The sequence below is a fragment of the Sminthopsis crassicaudata genome, chromosome 2 (assembly GCF_048593235.1).
Source record: "Sminthopsis crassicaudata isolate SCR6 chromosome 2, ASM4859323v1, whole genome shotgun sequence".
NCBI lineage: Eukaryota > Metazoa > Chordata > Mammalia > Dasyuromorphia > Dasyuridae > Sminthopsis > Sminthopsis crassicaudata.
This window is the reverse complement of record NC_133618.1, coordinates 611,741,467-611,769,256: the sequence shown is the minus strand read 5'-3', so window position 1 is coordinate 611,769,256 and position 27,790 is coordinate 611,741,467. Positions and strand designations below refer to the sequence as shown.

Here is a 27,790-nt window from a genome sequence, read left to right as displayed (position 1 = left end):
TCAGTAACTGTAACATCTTCTTATTCCTTCTAGGATCAAATATAAAAAATTCAAAGCTCCTCATAACTTTTCCCTATTCCACATTTCCAACCTTCTTATTCCTAACTACGCCTTTCTCACACCTACTCTGTGACCCTGTAACACTGGCCTTTTTTGAACAAAATGTACCATCTTTAGACTCCAGATATTTTTCTTGACTGTACCCTACACCTAGATTTCTTTCCTACCTTATTTTCATCTCATGAGTTTCCCTGGATTCCTTCAGAATCCAGCTACAATGCCTTTGACAAGAAGCTTTTCCTGGTCTCCCTTAATGCTAGTACCTTCCCTCCCAATTTGTTCCTAATTGTTTATATACTGTCTCCTCCATTAGACTGTGAGGTCCTTGGGGACAGGGACATCTTATCTTGTACCTTTCTTTGTATTACTGGAGGTTATTATAGTACTGGTATATGATAGCAAATATTTACTAAGTGCTAGTTAACTGATTTGTTATGTTGATTTTTTTCTTTCCATTTTCAATTGAGAGAAAGCTCAAGAAAAGAGGGCATTAGCAAGAGTGATACAAAAAGTCACTGAAACACTTTAAAATGCACAAAAAGAGAGAAGAAATTCAGATTAAAACATAGATAAGCAGGCAGCTTTGAAAGTAACATGAAATTTATTATATCCTTAAAAAACTCAAGCAGCATGACATGCAGATTCATAATTTCATATGTGGAATCTGCTTTTCTGTTTTTCTACATATGTGAAAATTACTTTTTGGCTTGAGTTTATAGTAAGTACTATTAATCAGGGCAAAAATCAGGGTGTTTTAAGTGGCACTTTCATGTTTAATATGTGGCAGTATTAATAATGCTACATTTCAATAGCTTATCATGCTGATTAATTTTCAACTTATGATCCACATTAATTCTTAGGTTTCTGTTTTGTTTTGTTTTGTGATTTTTTCTTCTTTTTTCCCCTCTGTATATAGAGATTCATTTTCCCTTCTCAGCATCCATCATTTTAAAGTTAATATCTTCTACAAAGACTTATAAGTACTTAATAAAAAATTTAGTCAAAAAAATTATAAGTGAGCCATTCAATATTTGGATTAGAGCTTGAGTTAGTGTTATAGTCCAGAGAGGATCTGGGTGCATTCTTGTTGATTGTTGCACTGATCAGAATTCTTAAATCTTTTAAAGTTGCTTTTATTTACAATGTAGTATAATTGTTCTTTAGGTCCTGCTCATTTCATTCTGTATCAATGCTTGTTACTCAGAACTCTCTATAATTGTCTCTTTCATAATTTCTTAAAGAGCAATAATATCCCATTACACTAATATACCATAATTATTTAAATATTCCCTGTTGTTTAAGAAGTAATCTAAGACAATCTCTAAAATTATAGTTCTTTGATTTTCTTTTTAACAAGAACATTCTCCTGGAGGAGAGGTTAGGACTTCTATAGCACTTTGTTGTGCAACATTCTAACACAGTTATCTTGTAGTAGCTTATATCTTTCTTTTTTGTTTTATCAACCAATTTTGTTTCAGCTCTCTTGCTAAGGCACTCCTCATTTTAACACAGCTCTGAAAGATATATAGAAAAGCTCTTAGCATGTACAATCAACTTGCAGAACTCCTCATTTAGGAACATCCAATCCAGGACTAAAATCTATGAGAAACACATAGGAAAATTTTAATAGTTAATTGTGTTTTCTCTGGAACATAATGAGGAGAGGTTCATTTTCTTATGATTTTCATGGTTTTTGTTTTATGAACAGGTGGTAAACACATATACCCCAGGGAAGAAGATTTGGCTTGAGGGTGTGGTAACCACCTCAGCTGGAGGCACAAACAATCTCTCTGATTCCTATGCTGCTGGATTCTTGTGAGTAACATCTGAATTTCAAATATAAGGTGATAGGAAGGAAAAACTATATCATTGCTGTATATTCCTGATTCTGTCAGCATGGGACAATCAGACTACTTTTAAAGACAGCTTGAATAAAATGCTTGATTTTGAGCAGGAGATTTTTGTTCAAATCTGCCTTAGCCATTTCATAATTGTATGATCACGAGCAAGTCACTTTAAGTATCTGACCCAAGGTTTCCTCACTTTAAATACAAATAAGCCCCCTCCTCTACTCTTCACTCTTACCCTTTCCCCTTTCCCCCACATCCCAATAAATTGCCAAGTGTTGATTCTCTTTCAAGAGCATCTCTCAAGAGCCTCTTTCTTCTATTCATACCATAACTATCCTAATTCTGCATCATGTCACCTTTTATTGGACTATTGCAATAGCTTTTTGAACCAATTCTTCATAAAACTGCCAAACAGATATGCCTAAAGAATAAGCATGACCAGATCATTCTATGCAATCTTCAGTGATTCCCTATTAACTCTAAGATAGCATACAAAATTCAGTTTTTCATTTAAAATCCTCCCACACTGGCCCCAACTGGGTGTTTTTTAAAAGTTGATCACAAATTACTCTTCTCATAAGTTCACAGTGAAACTGTTCTTTTATGTGTTACATAAGTAGTGCTTCCATTCACCTGTTCTACCAGAAAGTAGATACTTTCTGGGATGGCTCACTCACTCCAACTTGCTTTCATAGGTCTGAATTCCCAGAGACCATATGATGATACTCAAAAATTGTTCATGTACTAGGGGTAAACCTTTTGAGAAGAAATATACTTCTATTATTCACTCTAGCTGTTAACCCCCCCAACTTATGCATTTCTATTTAAATAATCACCTTCACAATAATGATATTTCAAAGATATATATATATATACATAATATATATATGTTACTCATTTCCTTAACAAGACAAAAAATAATAACATCATAGGTACTTGCATATTAAGTACATAGTTAATAAAATATATCACAATTTGTATATAAACCTGGGTCACATTTCTGCACAAACATATTCTGTATCTGTACAGGAGAGTTGATATACATATACATGTACAGTGCATGGAAAAAAAGCACATGAGGGAAGAAAACTTATATTTTTTATATAACTTACAACTCTGGACTGCAGGCTTTAATGTCATTGGTACATTCAGGAATATGTATAGCACACAAAACACTTCTGTATTATCTGATCATCTTTTAGGTCTCACTACTTTTCAGCTAGTCATTCATTTTCTTATATACTGTTGCAAAGCACTTATAAGTTATTTCTAATTGTAGTCACCCTTAGAAAGGCATTTATAAAGTGTTACTTTTTAATGTGAATAGCACTCTTTTTTAAAAGTCAGAAAGCTGCAGAATTCATCAGGCAAGCTGTCTTTAATTATATGGACTAATTCATTTGCCAGGATGCAGCATTGTCCAGTCAGATTAGAACTCCCACCAAACAGTTCCGGTTGACTCCATAGATAAAGCAAAATCATATTTTACACAGCAAAGCAGCATTCTTTTTTTAGACTAATCTCTGCCTTTTTGTTTATTAAAGCTTTTTATTTTCAAAACAAATGGACGAATAATTTTTCAACATTGACCCTTGCATGGCTTTGTGTTCCAAATTTTCCCCTCTTTCTCCCCCACCCTCTCTCCTAGATGGCAAGCAATTCAATATATGTTATGCATGTTAAAATATATGTTAAATTAAATATATATATATATATATACATATTTATATAATTATCATGCTGAACAAGAAAAATTAGATCAAAAAGGAAAAAATGAGAAAGAAAACAAATGCAAGTGAATAATAAAAAGAGTGAAAATGCTATGTTGTGATCCACTCTCAATTCCCACAGTCCTCTCTCTGAGTATAGATGGCTGTCTTCCTCAGAAGATCATTAGAACTGCCCTCAATCATCTCATTGTTGAAAAGAACCATGTCCATCAAAATTGATCTTCATATAAACTTGTTGCAGTATATGATGATCTCCTGGTTCTGCTCATTTCTCTTAGCATCTGTTCATGTAAGTCTCTCCAGGCCTCTCTGAAATCATCCTTCTGATTGTTTCTTATAGGACAATAATATTCCATAACATTCAAATATATATATATATGTATATATGTATATACATATATATATATACATACTTATTCAGCCATTCTCCAACTGATGGGCATCCACTCAGTTTCCAGTTCCTTGCTACTACAAAAAGGGCTGCTACAAACATTTTTGCATTTAGGGTCCCTTTCCCTTCTTTAAGATCTCTTTGGGATATAAACAAAGTAGAGACACTGCTGGGTCCAACAGTAAGCACATTTTTTTGATAGTCCTTTGGGCATAGTTCCAAATTTTTCTCCAGAATGGTTTGATCAGTTCACAGTTCCACCAACAATGTATCAGTGTCCCAGTTTTCCCAAATCCCTTCCAAAATTTGTCATTATTCTTTCCTGTCATCTTAGCCAATCCAAGAAGTGTGTAGTGATAGTAATACATTCTTTTCCCTTTCTGTTTTGTCTCTTAAAAGAGAAGGGAACAAAAAACTCCTTGAAATTCTTAGAAAAAAATCTAATTCTCTTAAACTTTATGTGGCAATATAAAAGAATAATGGAACTTGCAGCCTTCATTCAACAGTCAGGAACATCTTTTTATATATGCTACCATTCATTTTTTATCCTAAACTGCTCAAATACTATCTGAAAATTATTCTTCTTCATACATATATTTTAGCACAGGAGTTCTTAACCTGAGATCTTTGAACTTGATTTCTTAATATTCCGATTACTGTATTTCAAATATATTTTTATAATCCTGTTTCATATTTTATTCGACTGTTATTGGCTTCTACGATATAACAAAAAGGTTAAGGAAAATTGTTAGCAGATTTTATAAAATTAAAGTTCCTTTTCTATTCATTTAATTTGTTTATTGCCCACATTTTGTCTTTTGGCATATAAACATCTGAGGCAAGGGATTTTATTGTGATTTTCTTTTGGGTATTAGTTTCTGTGAATTTATTTTAACATACTTTATTAGATGTTGACTCTTTTGGAATATTGAGTACTTAAACATGATCTGAAAGTTTTATTATGAAGGTTAACAACATGATATAGCAGTCAAGAAAACCAGAACAATTTCAAGCTGCCTTAGCAGAGATATAGTATAGAAGACTAGAAAGTTATGTACTCTCCCATGAGTAGCACACTTCTGAAGTGTCATCTCTTGATGCTAAATTTTAGGAAATACAATAGAAATGGGAATAATGTCCATAGAAAGGCAACAAGGATAATGAAGAGGTTTAAATCTTTTCTTCAACTGAATAGAGCAACAGTGGGCATTTATATTAGAAAAAAAAAGACTATAGTGGAGGAGAGAGAAAAAACATCTTAATAAATGTATTCAAGTATGTAAAATAGCATTATCTGAGAAAGAAAAAAGAAAGGAGAGATAGACAAAGAGATAGGCAGAGACAGAGGGAGGAAAAGAGGGAAAGAACATGTGATTATCTTGTTTTGCTTGTCTCCATGGAACAGAACTAATAACAATAGGTGGGAGTTAAAAGAGACAAGTTCAGACTTGAAGTATTGAAAAACTTGCAAACAGCTAAAACTGTCCAAAATATTATCTCTCTTGTTGATGGACTTCAATAATGTCTATATGGGTACTTGTTAGTTAGATTTTAGAAGGGTCACAATTCAACCTCTTCATTTTACAATTGAGGACACTTTGGTCTCTCGAAATTAAGTGACTTGCCAAGGTCCCAAACCCACATCCCATGACTTCAGAGGTATTACCTTTTTTTACTATACAGCACTGCTTTCTAGAGGATTCTTCTTTAGATGTAGACTGATATAAATAAAACTAGGGTTTCTTCCAACTTTGAGATCGTAGAATTCTGTGGTCTTTTCCTCCCCTTATTATACCTACTGCTCTTTAAAGCATCTGGATTAGTTGTTTTATAAAGTTATTTTTTCCTGCACATTCTCTTATCTTTTATTATTTAAAGACTTCTTGACTAGATTCTTAATCAAGAAGGAATATTTTACTGAACCTCAATGGGTGCATTCCAACCCTGAAAAAATACTTATATTTTAAACTCTGATCTAGACAACCAAATCCCATTCTTGGATTACTTAACTAGGTATTTGCTTCCCAAATCTGCCTTTTTTCTTTTGAAGCTCCTACTTTCAGTTAGCAGCAATAATGAAAATATCATCTATGCTTCTGGGTTTTTTTTGTTGTTGTTCTAGGGTTCATAATCCCAAGTAATGCTTTCTAATATTTCTTCTGGCTCTGTAACCAGAAGTTGGTAGTGGTTGTCAGCCTTGGAAGATCTTGGGAGGCTGCTCACATAATGTCTCAATAAAATCTCCCTATAATCTTTATCATGTCAACAAATAACTATCTCTATTCCCCTTATCACGTAATCATCAATAACCAGAAATCTCTTCTCTCATTGATCTTTGTTGAATGAGCTCATTGATGATAACACCCATAAATTCACAACCTTCTTCTCGGAGAACAAGAAGTTCCTTCTTCCTAACAAGGTCCAATCCCCCGACTAGAGAAAGAGCCTCATAAGATTACTTAGCTTGAAATGTTCGGTCCTTCCTTTTCCAATAATCACTATCATTTACATAGCTCTTTAAGGTTTGTAAAGCATTTTTATGATCTTATTTGATCCTTTCAAAAACTCTGTGAAATAGTTGCTTTTATTATTTTACTTTACAGATGAGGATTTTGAGAAAGAATTTGAGAAAGATAAGTGACTTGATCAGTCACACAGATAGGTAGTGTTTAGTGTCTAACACAAAATTTGAATGAAGGTTACCTGACTTCAAGTCCACTATATATCTACCAGCTAGTGTTACATTATTCTACTCACCAGATTCAACTCAGGTAAGGATTCCCCTTTGCTTCTGTGGATCCTTTTATTTTTTTCTTCTCGAATTATTTCTTTCATTTCAAACACATGGTTCACAATTGCAGTTTGGGCTGTTGGGGTCATAGGAGTTTCATGTTTCCATACAGGATTTTCCCTGGAAACATAAGACTTTAATTGGCAGATCATTTAGGATCCTTAGCTACAGTGGAAAAACTCAGGTTAATGAAATATCAGAATCAGAATTATTTAAGACAACATAAAATACAGTGCTGCAATGGACTTGTACACAAGATTATAGATAATCAAAAAAACTCTTTGACTTGTCCAGGGATCTAGGCAATTTATCTGACTCATAATATACCAGTGAAAGGATAAATCCAAATTTCTTTTTTTTTCAATATTTGGAAACTCCTCTTCTAAAAAATAGTGTACAAAAAGCATCATGTTAACTAAAACGTCTGTGAATTATGAGGTGGGTTTGCATTTTCAAGGGGTGTGGCCTGATATCTTGTACCTCCTCAGTCTGGCCCTGTGCCTCCACTACCAATGAGTAATTTTGTATCTATTCCCTGAAGTTCCTCTGCTGCTCTTTCTCATTCAGTTGAGAAATGTTTTACTAAATGCTTATTATGTACCAAGCACTGTGCTACATGCTAAGTATTCAAAGAAAGGCAAAATGTGGTCTCTGTCCTCAAGGAATTCCATATTAAGAGAAGAGAAAACACATAAACAATTCCATAGACACGATATATACAGTGTAAATGGAAGAAATTGGAGGGAAGGCACTGGCAGTCAGGAGACTAGGAAAAGTCTCTTGTGGAATATGGGATATAAATCTCAAAGGAAACCAGGAAATGGATGTGAGGAGAAAAAGAATTCTAGACATAGGAGAGAAAGGGCATAAAATTGGGAAATGGAATATATATTATATGAGGAATAGCAAGAAGGCCTGTGTCACTGAATTATGGAAGCAAATTCAGAAAGACAGAAAGAAGACAGGTCCTGAAGAATATTAAATGTCAAGCAGATCATTTAAATTTGATGTGAGAGCCCAGAAGGACACTAGACTTTTCTGAATAAGGATGTGACATGCTCAGAACTGCATTTCAAGAAGATCATTTTGGTAGCTAAATAATAGATGGACTGGAGTAGAAAGTAACTCCCAAAAGGTAGAACAACCAGCAAGTTGTATTAGTAGTCCTGGGGTGAAAGGATGTGAACATCTACCAGCATAGCCACTAGGGAGATGAAAGAATGAGATATGCAAGAGAAGTTATAAAAAAGTAGAAACAACAAAACTTTGCAATAGATAGGTGGAGTAAGGGCAAGTGAGGAGTCAAGGATGACACCTAGATTATGAGCCTGGGTAATTGGGAGAATGGTGGTGCCCTCCACTGCAATAGGAAACTTTGGAGGAGAGGAGGGTTTGGGAGGAAAATATAATCAGTTCTGTTTTGAATATATTGATTTTTTTTCCTCTGAGGCAGCGATTCTTTTTTTTTAATTGATCTATTTTTTTTTAATTTTTCCTTAATTACATGTAAAAACAATTTAACATTCTTTTAAAAAAATTTAAGTTACAAATTCTCTCCTTCTGTCCCTTCTTCTTTCTCCTTGTCCTCTCCACTCCCCCAATGAGAAGCCAAAATATTTGATAAACAGTTCATGGAAAACATATATCCATCTAAATTATGTTGTGAAAAAGACACGTTAAAAGAACAAGAAAAATAAATGAAAAATATCCTTTGATCTACATTCAAACTCAGTTCTTCTCTGAAGATAGCATTTTAATAGCTTTTTATTTTCAAAATATATGCATAGTTGTCAACACTCACCCTTGCAAAACCTATATTCCCAATTATCATGCTGCAAAAGAAAATTCAGGTCAAAGAAAAAAGTGAGAAAGAAAACAAAATGCAAGCAAACAACAACAAAAAGAGTGAAAATACTATGTTGTGATCCACACTCAGTCCCCAAAGCACTCTCGCTGGGTGCAGATGGCTCTCTCCATCACAAAACAACTGGAACTGCCCTGAATCACCTTGTTGTTGAAAAGAGCCATGTGATGGATTGCATTTTTTCATCATGCTTTCAGAATTGTCTTGGATGATTGTATTGCTGAGAATGTCATTCATATTTGATCATCATACAATATGGATATTTCTGTATATATTATCTCCTGGTTCTGCTTATTTCATTCTGTATCAGTTCATATAAGTCTTTCCAGGTTTTTTTAGAGCATTCTGCTCAATATTTCTTACAGCAAAATAGTATTCCATAACAATTATATACAACAACTTGATCATCCATTCTCCAATTTATGGGCATCCTCGATTTTCAATTTTACCAATTCTTTGGTGCCACCACCAAAAAAGCTGCTATAAATGTTTCAAACATGCTATTCCCATTTTTAAAAATCTCTTTTGGATACTGAGTTAATAGTGGTATAGCTGGATCAGAAGGTAAACAGAATTTAACTGCTCTTTGGGCATAGTTCCAAAATGTAGAGAGCTATATAGTTGAATTAGTACACAAATTCACCAGCAATACATTAGTGTTTGAATTTTCCCACATTCCCTTCATCATTTGCCATTTTCCTTTTTTATGTCATATTAGCCAATCTGAATGGTATGGAATGATAGTTCAGAATCATTTTAATTTGCATTTCTCTAATCAGTAGTGATTTAGAGCATTTTTTCATATGACTACAGATAGCTTTGATTACTTCATCTGAAAACTGCCAGTTTTTTATCTTTTTTTTTTTTAACTTTTACAATTTATCAAGAAATGGCTCTTATTTCTATAAATTTAATCAAGTTCTCTATATATTTGAGAAATTAGATTATCAGAAAAATTAACTATAAAAAATTTTCCATAGTTATATATATCCTCCATGTGTATATCCTCCATCCTATTTTCCCTTTTTTATCCTCATTCTCTGTCTACCTTATCTTTCTTCCCTCCTTTCTTCCCCCTCTTCCTTGCCTCCCTCTCTCTTTCCTTTCACTCTGTCCATTATCAAAAATGTTTTACTTCTGACTTTACTTCCCCTAATCTTCCCTCTCTTCTATCAGTCCTCCTTTTCCATTATCCCCTTCCCTTCCTACTTTTATGTATATTAAGATAAATTTCTATGCCCAGTTAAGTGTATGCATTATTCCCTCTGAGCCAATTCTGATGAGAATAAGGTTCCTTTCCACCTTCCCCATTTTCCCATTCACTATAAAAGCTCTTTTACACAGATAATTTACCATATTTAAATTTTTCCTTTCCCCCTTTCCCTCTGCATTCCTCTTTCTCACTCTCTATTTTTTTAGATAATCATCCCATCACATATTCAATTCACATCCATGTATTTTGTCTATGTGAGTTCCTTCTACTGCCCTGATAATAATAAAGTTTCTAGGAATTATAAATATTGTTTTTTCTATTAGAAATGTAAACAGTTTAACTCTATTAATTCCCTTATGCTCCTTTCTTTTTTCATTTTTATGCTTCTCTTGAGTCTGGTATTGAAAGTCAGATTTTCAATTTTGTTCTGGTCTTTTCATCAAGAATGCTTGAAAGTCATCTATTTCCTTAAATGTCTATTTTTCCCCCTGAAATATTATACTCAATTTTTCTTGATAGGTGGTTCTTGGTTGTAATACTAGCTCTTTTGCCCTCTGGAATATCATATTCCAAGCCCTAATGTAGAAACTGCTAAAATTTTTGGCTTCACAATATTTAAATGGTTTTTTTTTAATTGCTTGCAATATCTTCCCCTTGACTGGGAACTCTGAAATTTGGCCATAATATTCCTGAGTGTTTTCTTTGTGGGATCTTTTTTAGGAGGTGGTTAGTGAGTTCTTTCAATTTCTGTTTTACTCTCGGTTCTAGGATGTTAGGGAAGTTTTCCTTCATAATTTTTTCAAAGATAATGCCTAGGCTCTTTTTTTTTATCATTACTTCCAGGTATTCAAATGATTTTAAATGATCTCTTTTGGATCTATTTTAAGGTCAATTTCACTTAGCATAAGTCCATATAGGTCCATAGTCTCTTCAGGTCTTTCTGAAATCATCGTGCTGAACATTTCTTATAGAACAATAATATTCCATAATATCATATACTATAACTTACTCAGCCATTCTCCAACTGATTGGCATCCATTCACTTTCTTTCTCCAACTGATTGGTATCCATTCAGTTTCTAGTTTCTTGCCACTACAAAAAGGGCTGCCACAAACATTTTTGCACAAGTGAGTCCCTTTCCCTCCTTTAAGATCTCTTTGGGATATAGCCCCAGTAGAAACACTGCTAGATCAAAGAGTATGCATAATTTGATAACTTTTTGAGCATACTTCCAAATTGCTCTCCAGAATGACTGGATCCATTCACAAGTCCACCAACAATGTATGAATGCCCCAGTTTTCCTACATCCCCTTCAACATTCATCATTATCTTTTCCTATCATCTTAGCCAATATAAGAGGTGTGTAGTGGTATCTCAGAGTTGTCTTAATTTGCATTTCTCTGATCAATAGTGATTTGGAGCACCTTTTTATATAACTAGTAATGTTTTTAATTTATTCATCTGAAAATTGTCTGTTCATACCCTTTGACCATTTATCAATTGGAGAACGGCTTGAATTCTTATAAATTTGAGTCAATTCTCTATATATTTTAGAAATCAGGTCTTTATCAGAACCCTTAAATGTAAAAATGTTTTCCTAATTTATTGCTTCCTTTCTAATCTTGTCTGCATTCATTTTGTTTGTTTAAAAAAAAAAGAAAAAGAAACTTTTCAAGCTAATATAAACCAAAATTATCTCTTTGGTGTTAAATTATGAGTTCCAGTTCTTCTTTGGTCACAAATTCCTTCCTTCTCCATAGATCTAAGAGGTAAATTATCCTATGTTCTTCTAATTTACTTGTACTATCCCTCTTTATGTATAAATCATGAACCCATTTCTACCTTATCTTGGTATATGGTGTTAGGCGTGGGTCAATGCCTAGTTTCTGCCATACTAGTTTCCAATTTTCCCAGCAGTTTTTGTCACATAGTGAATTTTTATCCCAAAAGCTGGGTTCTTGGGTTTATGAAACACTAGATTGTTGTAGTTATTGTGCAGTATATTTTCTAAAATGTCATAAATAGCCTTTATATTCTTCATTTAGAATAGTCATAGTTTCTAGTACATAAGAACTATTAAATAGGGCATTGGCATCAGTTTTGGTCCTATTTGACTATTAATATATATTGAACTCATATTTGGCTTCAGAGTCCTCCATTTTAGTGCTTGTCAGTCTATATCACTGATTGTTGTTTGTTCATAACCAAAATTCAGATCTATGCTTATAGTCATAAAACTTTTCAATGGCAGTCTGTTTCTAGCTTTGAGAATCTTACTGGATGGGTTTTTGATTGACAGTACTGTCTTGTTACAAAGCTAATTCCAAATGACTTACTTGGATAATGGAAAACCATTAGTGGCATATCATAAGATGGTCAACCAAATTTTGAATGTTTGATCACAATTCTCATCTCAGCAATTTCTAAAACATCCCAGGAGTCAAGGAGTGATTGCTCTCTTTCTGCTCTTTTTGTGGATCTTCCAAACGATAAAAAAAATCACTGTAAAGTTTAGTAGTAGTCTCCACAAATCTCCAAAATACTTACCAAACACCAGAAAAGTTTAGTTGTTATTAATTTTTTGGACATAGCTTTGGAGATATCAATATCTCAATATTTATATTTTTTTAGTGACTGTGTTCACTTTATAGAGGTGGTATGTGATGAATGTACTTGAGAGCAGCCTAGAAGAACTGATACTTACTATTAATAGCTTTAAACTAGTAGTTTCTCACCTGTTTCTTAACTTCAGAGGTCTTTCCCCATGCCATTTGAATTCTTTTCAGAATGTTACAAAATCATTTAGAAAAGCCAATACCAATACATTTGACTACATTTTTCATTCTTCTTCAGTTACCACAAAATTCTTTTTCTGCCATTATTATATAAAAGAATCCTTAGTCCTCTCTCACTATAAGGCTAGCTTGTTTGCCACACATATCTACTTCATTGGGGCCTCCTGACTGAGACTTCATTTATCTGTTCATCACAAAACAGAGTAGCACTAAATATGCTTCCTATGGAGGAGTAAAAGAATAGTAGACTTTCAGTTCTGATGGGGGAAAAAAACCAAAACAAAACAAAATAGGAGCTTTGACATACAAACACAAGAGTGAGGAAAAATATAGACAGAGATCAATCTGATCAACCATCTTTCCTGTTCCTACTGAAGTATCCTTGACAATAAAAGTCATTAAATATAAGTGGGAATATTAAAATCTGTTGTATATATCTATTGCTTCCTAATTACAAAAAATAAAGATTAAGGGACTTGGTTGTCCTTTTGAAAATTTAAATTTACACAAATTTAGTGAAAGCCCATGGTTCTATTAGCTAAAAAGTTTATAGTCATAGAATATCTTTCTCATCATTTTACATATATAAACACAAACATATTATTTTTAAAATCCATTAAAATGTTCACAGGCTTCTTTGTTCAGAGAATCTGCAATCTAATCATTTATGTTTCAGTTTAAACTTATTTTGTTCCTGTTTTTGTCAGTTGTCATGTAAAGATATAATCTAAATTATGAAAACTGTATTAATTTGTTCAGAGATAAAAACAGACTTCATTTTGTGTTTTCCTTGCAAAACAGAATGAAAAACACTTAGAACAAAATGAAAACAAAATCCTAGTAAAAATACTACAGAAATGTATTTTAAAAGTAACTCAACTCACTTTGATCAAGTTGGATTTTTGCCAGAGATACCAACATAGTTTAGCATTAGAAAAATAAATGTTTAAAAAAAGCCCAAACCACAAAAATATTTCAGTAGATACTCCCAAATCCTTTAACAAAGTGCAGCACATATTTATTTTAAAAACTCATCAAAAAAAAAAAAAAAAAAAACTCATCAAGGCATGGGCTGGTATTTGCAACATATAGGAGTAAAGCCTTCTTTCTTCACTGTTATGTGCCATCATTCTAAAATCTCAGTGAGTGGGAGTCCAACATGCAGTCCTGGTGCAGATTGTGCCAGTGTAGCCCAGGACTCAGCCACAGCCCTGAACCTGGCCCCTGTGTCCACTAAGCAGGACCTCTGAATCAGCAGCAGTCCTGGTGGCTTCCAGACCTCTCAACCCAGAGACATCAAAGAGCTGGAAGGTCAGCAGAAAAGGACTATGGAACCAGGGTGGAAGCCCAGCATGCAATCCCAGGACAGGCCACATCAGCACAGTACAGCCTGGCCTCAGCCCCAGCCCCAGCCCCAACCCCAGCTCAGGCTGAATCAGCAGCAGTTCTGGTGGCTTCCAGACCTCTCAGCCCAAAGATACTAAAGAGACTTGAAAAGTCATCAGAAAAGTTTGTGGAACCAGGGTGGAAGCCCAGCCCACAATCCCAGGGCAGACCACAACAGCACAGCCCTGGCTAGGCCTGGACCCCAGCAGCAAGGCAGGACTTCTGAATCAGCAGCAATGCTGAAGACTTCTAGACCTCTTGGCCTAGGGACACTCAGGAGGACTTGGAAGATCAGCAGAGAAAGTCCATGGCACCAAGTGGGAGTCTTGTGTGTAGTCCCAGCGCAGGCCGGGCCCACACAACCCCAGCCTCAGTCCCAGTAACCCCAGCTTCAGCAAAGCAGGTCTCTGTTGCTTTAGCACACTAAATCTTACAGCTACAGTGGTTCAGGGACACACCTAACAATTCCAGAGCAGAAAAGAGTGTAGTCAGTGTAGTCAGATTCCTAGAAAGGGTTCTGAAAACAGCTACATAAAACCCCAGAAGCTTGGGACAGTGTACTTTCTACCCTGGAAACAGAGCCCTACTTTAACAAAGAGTTAAAAGCCAAGGAATAGACTATGAAAATGAGCAGAAATCCTAAAAAGTTTCTGACCACTGAAAGTTATGGTGACAAGGAGGATCAAAACACACACTCAGAAGATGATAAAGACAAAGCTCCTACATCCAAAGCCTCCAAGAAAAATAAAAATTGAACTCAGGTCATGGAAGAGTTCAAAAGGGATTTTGAAAATCAAGTGGATAAGAGGAAAAATTACAGAAAGAATTGAGAGAAGTGCAAAAGGAAATAAATAAATTTAATTAGGAGAAGAATACCTTAAAAAGCAAATTTGCCGATTAGGAAAGGAGGTACTAAAGCTCACTGAGGAAAATAATTCCTTAAAAATAGAATTGAGTAAATGGAAGCTGATGACTTTAAGACAAATCAAGATGCAATAAAGCGGAGGAGGAGGAGGAGGAGGAAGAAGAAGAAGAAGAAGAAAGAAAAAAGAAAAGAGAAAAAATGGGAAATATCTCACTGGAAAAACAACTGTTCTGGAAAATAGATCCAGGAGAGATAATTTAAAATTTATTGGTCTACCTGAAAGTCATGAAAGAGCCTGGACATTATCTTTCAAGAAATTATCAAGGAAAACTGTCCTGATATTCTAGAACCAGGGGGTAAAAAAGAAATTGAAAGAATCCATCAATTACCTCCTAAAAGAGATCCTAAAATGAAAACTCCTAAGAATATTACAACCAAATTCCCGAATTTCCAGGTCAAGGAGAAATTATTGCAAACATTCAGAAACAGTTCAGATATAATAGAACCATTTAGTCAGGGTAACACAAGATTTAGCAGCTTCTACATTAAAGGACTGGAGGCCTTGGAATATGATAATCCAGAGAGCAATAAAGCTAAGATTATAAACAAGAATCATCTACCCAGAAAACCTGAATATCATCCTTCAGAGGAAATGGTGGTCATTCAGTGAAATAAAGGATTTTGTAGCATTCATGATGAAAAGCCCAGAGCTAAATGGAAATTAATTTTCAAACACAGCTCTCTGAAGGAGCATTAGGAGGTAATCAAGAAAGTGATATTATAAGTGATTAATAAGTTTATCTGTTTACATTCCAACATGGATGGATGATACTAGTAACTCATTAGCACTTTCCCATTATTATGGCAATTAGAAGGAGTATATATAGACAGAGGACAAAGATGTGAATTGAATATTAATTAAAGAATGTAAATAACTTACATGTTTAGTGCTAGGGTCACACAGGAAAACAAGAAAAAGAAATAAGATAACAGAAGAAAACAAGATCAGGTATCTCTCATAGATATGACTAGGGGGAAGAGTTCTTAACCAAGCACATGATAAGACTTATAACAAAATCTAAAATACAAATACATAACTTCAGTTATTTGAATTTGAAAAGATTTTGCATGAATAAAATCAATGCAATTGGAAGGAGAAGAGAACTGTCAGTTTTGAGGGGAGGGAATCCTTATATCATATATCTTTGATAATTGTCTAATGGTCTAAAAATGTGTGCATTTAATTTTCATACATATATATGGTCTAAAAATGTGTGCATTTAATTTATATATATAAACCAAGAACCCATTGGAAAGTGACTGAAGGCCATGATCAAATAGTTCTCAAAACAATTACAAATTTAACAACCATTTGAATTTTTACTCCAAAATCACTAAATAATAAGAGAAATGAACATCAAAAATGCTCTGAAAAATTATCAGATATTCAGCAAGTTAGCAAAGATAACAAGAAATAGGGTTAGTTGTAAAGGGCTGAAACTCTTGAGTTAATGCACTGAGGTCGGACAACCAAAAACTTAAAGGCTAATTACCGATTGAACAATACTCTATAAGAATATGCTTGGAAAATGGCCCTTCCCACTATCCTGTGCTGGCCCAATTGTTTGGTGTATACAGAGAATTGTAAGAGGGACTAGGGGTTGGAATAAGGCTAGCCAGGGTCACTTCTGGGTGGGAGATGAAGAGGTGAGGTTGTGGAGATTCTATGCATCCATTCCCTTGACTTATACTGCTAAAGACCAAGAAAAAAAACTTTTGCTTATCCTGACTTCAGCTGATTCTAAAGTATCCAGGGTGCTAATGTGGTCATCACAGTTAGTCATCTGAGGGAATAAAGAAAAGTAAACTCATTGTTGTATTATGAATTGGTACAACAGTTCTAAAAAGCAATTTTGAATTTTGTTAAGAAAGTGCCTAAAATGTCCATACTCTGGTTCTAGTAATAGTTCTAGGCATATGATCCAAGGAGGTATGACAGAGTTCTATATGTATATAAAAAAGTTATATGTATATATGTATATATCTATATGTATATAAAAAGTTCTATATGTATATAAATATTCATAGTAGCACACAAAAAGAAAACAACCAGAAATAAGTATATATCCCTTGACTAGAAAATAGCTTAATAAACTATGATATATGAATATGATGAATTATTACAATACTATATAAAGATGAATATAAAGAATTTAGAGGAGAATGGAAATAATTAGACGAACTTCTGGAAAAACAAAACAAAGAATAAATATAGACAGCAACTTCTTAAAAGAATCAAGAATCAAAACAAAATGAAATTGGAGGCTTTGTATAGCTTTGGCTATACAATTTGGCTCTGGAGAAAAGCTGAGAAAATGTACTTGCCACCATTCATTGGTCAGGTATCCACTGTTATTTGTAGTTATGTTGGCTAGTTTTGCTGAATTGCTTTTTAAAATAAATTATTCTTTCTTTAAAGAAATGGCTCTCCCAGGTAGAGTAGGAAGTTACATATCCAGAAATCAACATAATGTAAAAATAAAATGTTTTACTAAAAGTAAATTTTTAAGTGACAGGAATGTTAGGGTTCAACACTAGATGAGGCTAGTGATGAAAACTACAGAAGGAGGTGGAAGGTTGGCATTAATCAGAATGAACAATACAGAAAGACAAAACAAGTCACATTTTGATACAAAGGAATATTATCTTTCAACTTAAGGCTAGAATAAAAATGGTTAACAGGGAATTAAAGCTTAGGCTAAGAGAGAAGATGCTAGCCTCAATAAGTTCAGCAAAGTCTTGAATCAACTTCACTTTAGGGTACTGAAGAAAAAAAAAAAGTTTTTGAAAAAAAGTTATTGCTTAATAGCCGTCAGTGATTTTTTGAAAGATTATGAGTAAGAAACATATTATAAGGGAAAAGGATAAATGTCTTCATTCCCCCAAAAGAAGAAAGAGTTCATTTTTCACACTGTGGTTTAAAGGTCCAACCGAATGCTATTTCTGTCCCTTATTGTGGTACAAGGGTGACCCTAAGTTCTCCGAGGCTATGCCCACCAAGTATAGGATAGAATGCTCTGAAGTGCATCAGAGATTTGGAGTATAGTTCTCATAGCAGAAATTGTCTGCTTTCTGAAGACCAGTTTGGCTAGGTATTCATAGATAGGCTGGTCTCTTAATGAATTCTTTGGACTTGGCAATCCATGAAACAAAGATAACTACAGGGTGTTCCAGTTTTAAACTTCACAAAAGTCTTAGTGAAATTTTCATCTAATAAAGGTTTAAAATTCTCTATAACTTTAAGAAGACCTTATATAAGATGGTCTTCAATTTTGTGAGTCTGCATTCAGCTTCTGTAATGACAGAGACAGAGTAGTAGAAAAGGGCCAGAATTACTTATTATCACATAGTTGTTAGATTGTCTATAAACATAAACTTAGCTGTTGTTACTCTGAATTTGACATCTTTGTCTAGTGACCAACAAGGGGAAATATGACTAAAGGAACTCTATTTTAACAATCTTGACATTTTCACTATAAATGAAACCAGAAGCCAAAAAGAGTTGCAGCTAAACGAACAGATGGCTCACAGATTCTCCTTGGAGAGGCCAATAATGGAATTAATAGAATTGGTTTTATCATGAGGCCACAGACAACAAGAGACAACATTTAATGGTATTTTATTTTTCATGATAAATATTTTCAAAAAGATGACCTTGAAAATTCATTCATTCAACAAAATCTGTTGCAGAGGAGAAAAAGCTAGAGAAATTTTAAAAAGAACTTGATTAACTTAAATCTGATTAAACTTCAAAGAACTTGCTTATATCAAATTAAATGCTAAGTTTATTGCTAATATTAAATACTAATTTGTTACTAAGTGAGTTTAATACAGAGTTGAGCACATAGTAGGCATATAGTGGACACAAAAAAACAAAATACAGCATCGCAAATATTTTAAATATAATCTTTATGTAAATATTTTAACAGACAGGAAATGGCTTGTGACTGATGTAGTAGCCATTCCTGAACCAACTCTATATACAGTAATACCCTTAATTTATTAGAGAAATTATAAAATATAATACAAATCCTATAATAAATAAAAGGTGTTGATTTATTGAAAGGATTTTTAATGCCAAAAATGTGATATAGATGGAAAACTGAACATTGATTAACACTTACGAAAATTTCAAAGAGAAGTTTAGCCAGAGTAAATCAATTGTCATAAGGAACCAAAAATATTAAAACTTTCTTAATCAGGAAATACTTGATTTATTTGTCAAGCAGAGAGGGAAACAGTAGCTAAGAGGAATATTGTTTATTGCTTCCTCAAGCAGTGAGAAACAATGAAGAGGTTAGAAAATTGGTGTGACCCAGAGATATGCTAAGGGCTTTTAAAACTTAAACTAGAAGTAAGACAACAAACTGGCAAAACAAGAAAAATATCTGCATGGAATTTCATTAATTCTTTTTACCATCAAGCCAATGGATGTTTGGGCTCAACATCATAGCATAGATGTGGACTAATGGAGACAATGGAAATATAAGGGAGGTTCACACAAGAAGAGAAACTGCATTGGACCCTGTGCACAGAAGAGACCTGTGCTCAAGACAGCACAATTTTGAGAATGCCATGGGATCTTAAATTTTGAGTCAGAATGGATTTCTGAGATAATCTAGGCTAACACCTTCAGATAATGCATCTGAAACTCAGAGAGCTTAAATAATTTACCTAATGTTACCCAAGTAGTAAGATTGTAATCATTTTTCAAATTATCTGAGGAGGAAGATTCAAATGTGTGGAAAAACTCTCAGATTTTATGACTTCTAAAAAAAGAATACCAAGAAAATGAATTAGCAATCCATATGTCTATTTTCCTATTTATATAAAAATTATGCTAATAACCTGCACAAATATTGATGATGACTTTAGCACTACTATAAGGAAAAATCAAAAATTTCACAAGTGATATTCTATAGTAAAAAATCATATCTTTATCATCACAATTTATTGAAAGATATTTAAAAAATATGATTTTACTTTAGTGTAGATTGGTGACAATTAAAAAGCATTTGATTCATTAGTAGAAAATTCTGTCTTAAAGGCTTGATTCAGACAAGTTATCCCCTTATTTATACATTCAAATTACATAAGATAAAATTATAGAGAGAACCTTATTCAGCAGCCCTACAGATATTCATATCAAGTTAGGTGTAATGTCCGGGTAGTTTTCTAGAGGATCTTAGAACCAGCCCGAGTCATTGGCTTTAGTGGAGTAGGCAGGAGAGCCAACAGGCTGGTCAAAGATAAAATGTCTCATTTCCAGTCCTTCTCAGCCCTTATATACCTTAGTACAATTACATTATTACAGCACACTGAATATGTGTGAACTAGAGAACCATTATATCATCAATTCCATTGAGTTAACACCTTGTTTCAAGTATACTTCTCCAGAGTTCCGGCCCTCTACAGTTAGGTATAAAACATGTATGCTTACCAAAAGTATATGTTACCTCTTGGATAAGATCCATCACAGGGTCCAAACTGAGGACGGATATCCTATAAATATTAAAAGTTTACAAATGCTCTTGATTTTAGACTCCCTGATGTGTATTACATCAAGCTCTACACTATTACAAAGCCTTCTAAGTAAGATCCATAGTCATTCAAAGAGTTCAGCTTAACTATGCATGCAGGAAAAACCAAGTGGATTTCTAAAATATTATATGCATTTGAATGAGATGTTAACAATAAGAGTTCATCTAGCTATACTGATTTATGATTGATAATCAACCAAAAGGCAGCGAATTAGGTGCATGTTGGGTATAAACAGGAAGTAATTCAGAATAAACAAGGAATTAAGAAGTACTTTCATCAAATATCAAGGAAATATGTGAAAAAGATGAGCAAGTCACATGATGAGAGCAATGCATAACTGATAGACAGTCTGAATGTCTGTTTAAGGACTTAGAGATCATTAGTTGGATCTCTTTCAATAAACTAAAAGAAGGACACGGAAACACCATGAACTATGGCAAACATGGGAGAATACTGATGAAGGCAGAGCAGTATAGGCAGTTATGAAATGGTAGAAATCTGCATTAGTGGTAGGAATTCTTATATTAATGAGATCATAGATCCCTTTGAGAATTTAAAAGGGGGAGGAAGAAAATTTCTGTGCTTGACTTTGATTTCTGGAAAACTGTTCAGATGTTGTTTGCAAGATAATTTATAAGTATTTAGAGTTAAATAAATAAAACCCAAATGTCAAACTGAGAACTCATGCCAAATTAACTTCATTTCCATTTTTAAGGTTTATTAAGACTAAATATAATAAAGACTAATGAAAGATCCTACACTCAGATTTTAAAAGTTAATTCACATATACAAAGAAGTAAACAGCAGAAAAAGTAGTATTAAAAAAAAACAAAAAACAGAAAAGTTTAGTGAGCTATAAACTCAGAATTAATCAATAGTATCACATTATAGTCAAAAAAATTTGTTCATCCTTAAACTACAAACGAGAAATTTTTGAGGGGAGGTGTTTAGTGTCCTTCAAAACCCCCATAAGAGTTAAAGGAACTAGAAATCTGTAGCTCCTGAAAGAAAAGGTTTAGAAAACAGTTAATATTTGAAGATCTGTCTTGTATCCCCTTGAGGACAGAACTAACAATAATAGATAGAACTTGCAGAGAAATAAATTTCTGTGTAAAGAAAAGTACCTCAAGAATTAATATTGTCTAAAATAGAAATGTACTGTCGCAGAAAGTAGAAGGCTCACCATCCTTAGGAATCTTTAATCAGAAAATAGATGACCATCTGTTGTGAATAACTATATATATATATATATATATATATATATATATATATATATATATATATATATATATATATATCTATATATATATATACATATATATATGTAATGATTATAATATTTTATAGTACTTTAAAGTTTATAAAGCCCTTTATCATATAATTTTATTTTATCTTCCTAACACCTTTTGATGGTGCGGGTTACTATTTTATAGGTAAAGTATGCTAAAATTAAGTAACTTGTCCAGATTTATAGTTAGTGTCTAAAGCAAAATTTAAATTAGGAGCTTCTTGACTCTAAATCCAGTCTTCTTTACTTCTCACTACTTATCTGCTCAGGTGCAAATTAGACTGGATGATTTTAGGACTATAAGATCATAGGATTAGAGATGAAAGGAACCTTAAAGGCTCTCAAATCCTAGTTTCTCATCTTACTAGTGGAGGGAGTAAGTAACTTGTTCAGAGTCACATAAGATAGTAAGTAGAAAATCCAAGGTTTGAATCCATGACCTTTCTTTCCAAATGTAGCACATTTTCTATGGAACCATTTTTCTTTTTTGTAAATCTGAATTCTATGATTTTGTGAATGCTTTTTCCTTATCACTAACATCTAATCAGTTACTAAGTCATGTTGTTTTCATCTACATAATATTTAAATCCATCCCACAAGCATCATTACTATTACTATTATTGACTGCTATTTCTCCCTCAGTCCATCTTTTATATTCGTACCAAATTAATTTTCCTTTTGTACATGATTAGCAATGCCCCATCTCAGCTCAGACTTGTTCAGTGGATCCCTATTATCTGCCAAATAAAGTTTAAACTTCTTATCCTTCTACTATGTTTCCTGTTTTATCTTGTATGATTACCTTCTCTATATGTAAATTCTAGTCACACTGAATGGCATGTATTTTCTGCTTTTAGTCATGGTATTTTGTATGCCCGGGACACTTTCTTGTTCACTTCCTCCATCCTTTTAAATCTTATCCACCTTTTAAAGAAGACACATCATGCTTGATCTCTAAATAGTCTTTGACACTTTCAGTCCATTTACTTCTAAGTTTTCTTGAAACTACTTTCTCTTGATTTCACTTCTACCTGTCTGGCTATTCCTTCCTTCTCTGTCCTCTTTGCAGAATCTTCATGAAGATCATGATGTCGGCCAAGACTTTGGTGTGAGCCTTCTCTTTTCTTGCTGCTGCATTTCTTAATTATTTCATCATCTCCCATAGATTCTCACATTTATGCAGATCACTTGCAGGTTTATGCAATCCTAATCTTTCTCCCAGTTTTCAGTGTAACATCTTCTGCTACATATTGGATCTCTCAGACTGTATATCTGTCCCGTAGACATCTCCAGCTACCTACTGGATCTCTCAGACTTGCTTTCTGTCCCCTAGACATCAGGCTGCTCTTTCTCAGTTCTTGCTTTCTGACAAAGGGCACCATTATCCCCTCATATAGCCAGGCTCATAGCATAGCCTCCTCCTTGACTCATTCTTGCCTCCTGATTCTCTTTAATCCCTCACAACCAGTAAGTGGCCAAATTCTGTTGATTCTTCCTTTGTACCCTCTCTCTTATAAAGCCCTCTCTCTCTTACCATTGCCACTACCCTGATGCAGACCCCATCACCGCACACCTAGACTTATACCTTTACATTGACTTCCCTTCTCTAAGTGTCTCCCCCACTCCAATAAGCTTTGAAATTGATGATGATGATGATGAAGATCATAAGCATAACCATAACAACAATGAATATTTATTTGGTGCTTGCTATATGCCAGGCACTGTGCTAAGCACTTTACAATTAGTATCTCATTTGATTTCTACAGCAATGTGTAGGTAATGTGTAGAATGTAAGTATTATTATTATCCCCATTTTTAACAAAGGAATATTTTGTGGCAAACAGAGGTTAAGTGACTTGCTCAGCTAGTAAATGTCTGAGGCTGGATTTGCACTCAGCTTTCCTGACTCTGGGCCAAACTCTATCCACTTTACCACCTTGCTGGTTAAAATGAAGTCTAAAGAGGTGATTGGCTCAAGATAAAATACTGGTAGTTAGCAAGAACCAGAATATGAAGCCAGATTGTCTAACTCCAAATTCAAAGCTTTTTCTACTACATGGTCCAGTCAGTAGTTATAGTGGGAGAGGTGTAGGAGAGAAGGAAATAAATCTCAGCCACACTAAGGATACTTTAGGGTATCCTCAAACATATTGATTCCCCTTCACAATAGTTAAAAATAGGGTTTGTTAATTAAGTCACATTTTTTAAACAGCTGCTTTGTTTAATGTATTCTATTGTTCTTAGGGCTATGGGCCATGCAAAGAGGTATCAGGCATGGCCCCTCTTAATGTGTATATACAGGTGTACATATTCCCAGGATAACACAAATTCATTGCATAGGCACACAAAAATGTGAATAGTCTTCTGCACACTGTAATCCACACAGGCTTACAGATGTCTTCACATATACAAACACCAAGACACATTGATATTTTTACACCCATGCACTCCTAGATGCAGTACCTCATAGACACATAAACACTTAGAGAGCACATGTGTATGTATTCATAGAGAAATCACAGACTCTCTTTGATTTTCACAGTTTCAGTATGAAAAGAACACTGAGCCTGGAGTCAGGAAAGCAGAATTAGGATCCCAATTTCACCACTTAGTGACAATGGGAGGGGGGTTTGACTTAGAATTAATCCATCTATGACAATCTTTTCTGTGCTAAGGGTCAATCAATGCTTGTTTTAATTATTTCAGCTTGAGCACATCTCTCCTTTGAGCTTTGCCTTTCTTATTGTAAAACAAAGGTACATTTCAATCCTGGTATTCTGTGATTATCAGTACATTTTTTAAGCATGCTAATTACTATGAAGAAAAAAAATTAAAATTGCGAGGTGGAAAGAAAGTTATACTTCATCTAATTCAACCTCTTTTTTCATATGAGGATCTCTGTTTCAGAGATCCAGAGCCATGAAGTAAGTAGATTGCTCTGCATTATACCAGTTTTGAGAATAAAAGAATTTGATCTCAGATCTACTCACTTCTAATACAGTTCCCTTCCCATATGGCCATTCTCAAAATTATAAATGTGAGATTCTTTGAATATAAAAGCATAATGTAAACCATGATACAATTATTATAAATATAAAATTATTCTGAAATCAGGAGTTTCCTGAACCCTAATTTACTAGTTTAGTAAAGGTATAAGTTCCTGATTAATCTCTTGTATATTGACTATTCCAGGACTTCTTAAACTTTTTTCACTCGTGATGTTTTTTCACCCAAGAAATTTTTACATGATTCCTAGTATATAGGTATATAAAATAGATTTTTAAAAATCAAACTTTTACTGACAATAAATCATAATTTCGTGACCCCCACATTTAGTTATGAGACTCCATAAGGGGTTGCAAATCACAACTGAAGAAGTTAGGGACTATTCAATGGCTTTCAAAGTTAGTTCTAACTTTTAAGAGTTCTATTAATTATCAAAATTTTAAGTTTTCCAATATTTCAGAAGAGCACATGATAAGACCATGTATGCATACTTGTATGTGGGTGTATGAGCATGAGTTTGCGGATATTTGATGGAGCAAAATGGGCTTTTAGATAGTCCTAATGCTTTTGAATGATGGTTTGCATGTGAGGATGGGCATTTGTGACTATTTTACACTAAAGGAATATGTGTATGCTGAACTTTATGCATTATGGAAGACATATTTTTGTTGGATCATAACAATTTCTATGTATGTAACTAGTTGGATCTAGAAATAAGTATGATCTTTAAAAATTCCTTTAGTAGATATTCCTTTTTTAAAGATATGTAAATGACTAGAATGTTCATGTTTGTATGTAAATTCTGTGAGGTGGAAAGGACCTGTATGAATAGTGTATCCACAATGGAGGTATTTAAGTAGGCAAATTTAAGCGATGGAATGCATAGTTATGACTTTTCTCTTATAAAATATGAAGTTTTGCCTTGGAAATCTACCTAAAAGCAGACTGCTTTGTGGTTTATGATATTAGAGTAATGGGATGGGTCTGGACACCTGATTTGAAGATCGCAAAGAAATGCAGACTGAGCCACTTAGATACTGATAACCTATTGAATGCAAGTATTCTTTGCAAACTGTGAGAGAGTAATTGAGTAGACTTAACTCTGCCAGTCAAGCAGTAATCTTTAGGATATTTATTCCAGTCCATGCCTATTTTGAAATGCATTGATGTAGCTGTTTTCCTGCTTTTTAGATGGTTGAACACTTTAGGAATGTTGGCCAATCAGGGCATCGATGTTGTGATACGGCACTCATTTTTTGACCACGGCTACAATCACCTTGTGGACCAGAATTTTAACCCATTACCAGTAAGTGCGGGATGAAGATCCCATTATGTATTCCCTGTCTTTCAATCCCTCTGATCACATACCTTTTGTTTTATTGTATATAGGCTGTGAAAATTTTCTTTTTCTTTTCCTGTTACCAGTTAGTACCATAAATCAGAGAGAGAGACATTCTTGTCTTCTGTTTTCTTGACCCATTTCACAGACTTTTGGCTTCATCACAATTTTTTAAAATTTAAAATCCTCTTCTCCTTGTGGCCTGTTTGAACTCTATTTAAAAATGAATTTTTTTTAGATTGGTTTCTTTTAATGCTAATAGGATACATTAGTTAATGTCAAATGCAACATGTTGAAAACAGATGGGAGAGTGTTAGCCAAAATCGGAGATGATGTGGATCCCTTTCTTAGAGAGGAAGATCACTCCAGTTACAACTACACATTGACCCCATGAATGGACAGTGAGAACATTTATATGGAACACAAGAAGAATATAGTAATTATGTATTGGTGTTCAAAATATATTTGTCCAAAAATTTATGAAACTCAACTTGTCCAGAAACTTACTCTAAGCATATGTGGTAACAACTTTATTTTAATCTTATCCCAATAATTCTATCCTAATCAAATAATCCATGGCCCTCAAATGTCATTGCTAAGCAATCATCTTTTATCTGGTATCCATAGCCATAAAATCGTGTGTATTTGTGTGTATGTGTGTGTGTTAGCATTGTTATCACTCTTAAATTAGATGTATGACATAGCTAGCACCCATTAACAAGATCTGTGGTAAATAATTTGGTTTAATGGTTGTGGATTTCCCAAATTAGGCCATCATAATTATCATAGTTCTAGTAAGTATTTCCTTCTTTACCTCAGAGTATCAGAGGAATACAATAGGAAAGAGTGTATATTAGGACATAATTGTGATACTTTTAGAACCAGAAGTGGTTTAAGGTGAAAAGAGCTAATAACTTGTGGAAGAGGGAAAGAATATTAGGCTTAGAATCAAAGGCCTGGATTTGATTCCTAGATCTGCCACCTCACCCTCCCTTGGACTCAGTTTCTTTTTCTTTTTTTTTTAGTTATTTTACTTTATAATAATAGCTTTTTATTTTTCAAAATACATATAAAGATAGTTTTCCATATTAGCCCTTACAAAATCTTGTATTCCAAATTTTTTCTCCTTCCCTTCTTCTCCCCTCCCATAGACAGCGAGTAATCCAATATTAGTTTAAACATGTGCAATTCTATACATATTTCCCCAATTATCATGCTGCACATGAAAAAAAAAAATAGATCAATTGGGAAAAAATGAGAAAGAAAAAAAGCAAACAACAACAATAACAAAAAAAGGTGAAAATACTATGTTGTATTCACACTCTGTTCTCACAGTCCTCTTTCTGGATGCAGATGGCTTTCTTCATCCCAAGTCTACTAGAATTGGCCTGAATCATTGCTCAAAAGCCCCAAGTTCATCAGACTTGATCATCACATAATCTTATTGTGGTTATGTGCAATGATCTGATTCTGCTCACTTCACTTAGCATGAGTTCATATAAGTCTCCCCAGGCCTCTCTGAAATCAGCTTGCTGATTGTTTCTTATAGAACAATAATATTCCACAACACTCATATGCCATAACTCAGTCAGCCATTCTCCAACTTATGGA

At 33.9% G+C, this 27,790-nt stretch overlaps 1 protein-coding gene across 2 annotated transcripts in view; it reads left to right on the top strand.

Moving 5' to 3' along the window:
- The window catches only part of HPSE2 (heparanase 2 (inactive)), a 703,263-nt gene that overhangs the window by 530,784 nt on the left and 144,689 nt on the right, over positions 1 to 27,790 (top strand). For both annotated transcript variants that reach the window (XM_074296035.1, XM_074296034.1), the window contains exons 8-9: positions 1,769 to 1,875; positions 26,032 to 26,146. In XM_074296035.1, coding sequence (XP_074152136.1) covers positions 1,769 to 1,875; positions 26,032 to 26,146 — 222 coding nt within the window. The remainder of the gene's footprint in view (positions 1 to 1,768; positions 1,876 to 26,031; positions 26,147 to 27,790) is intronic.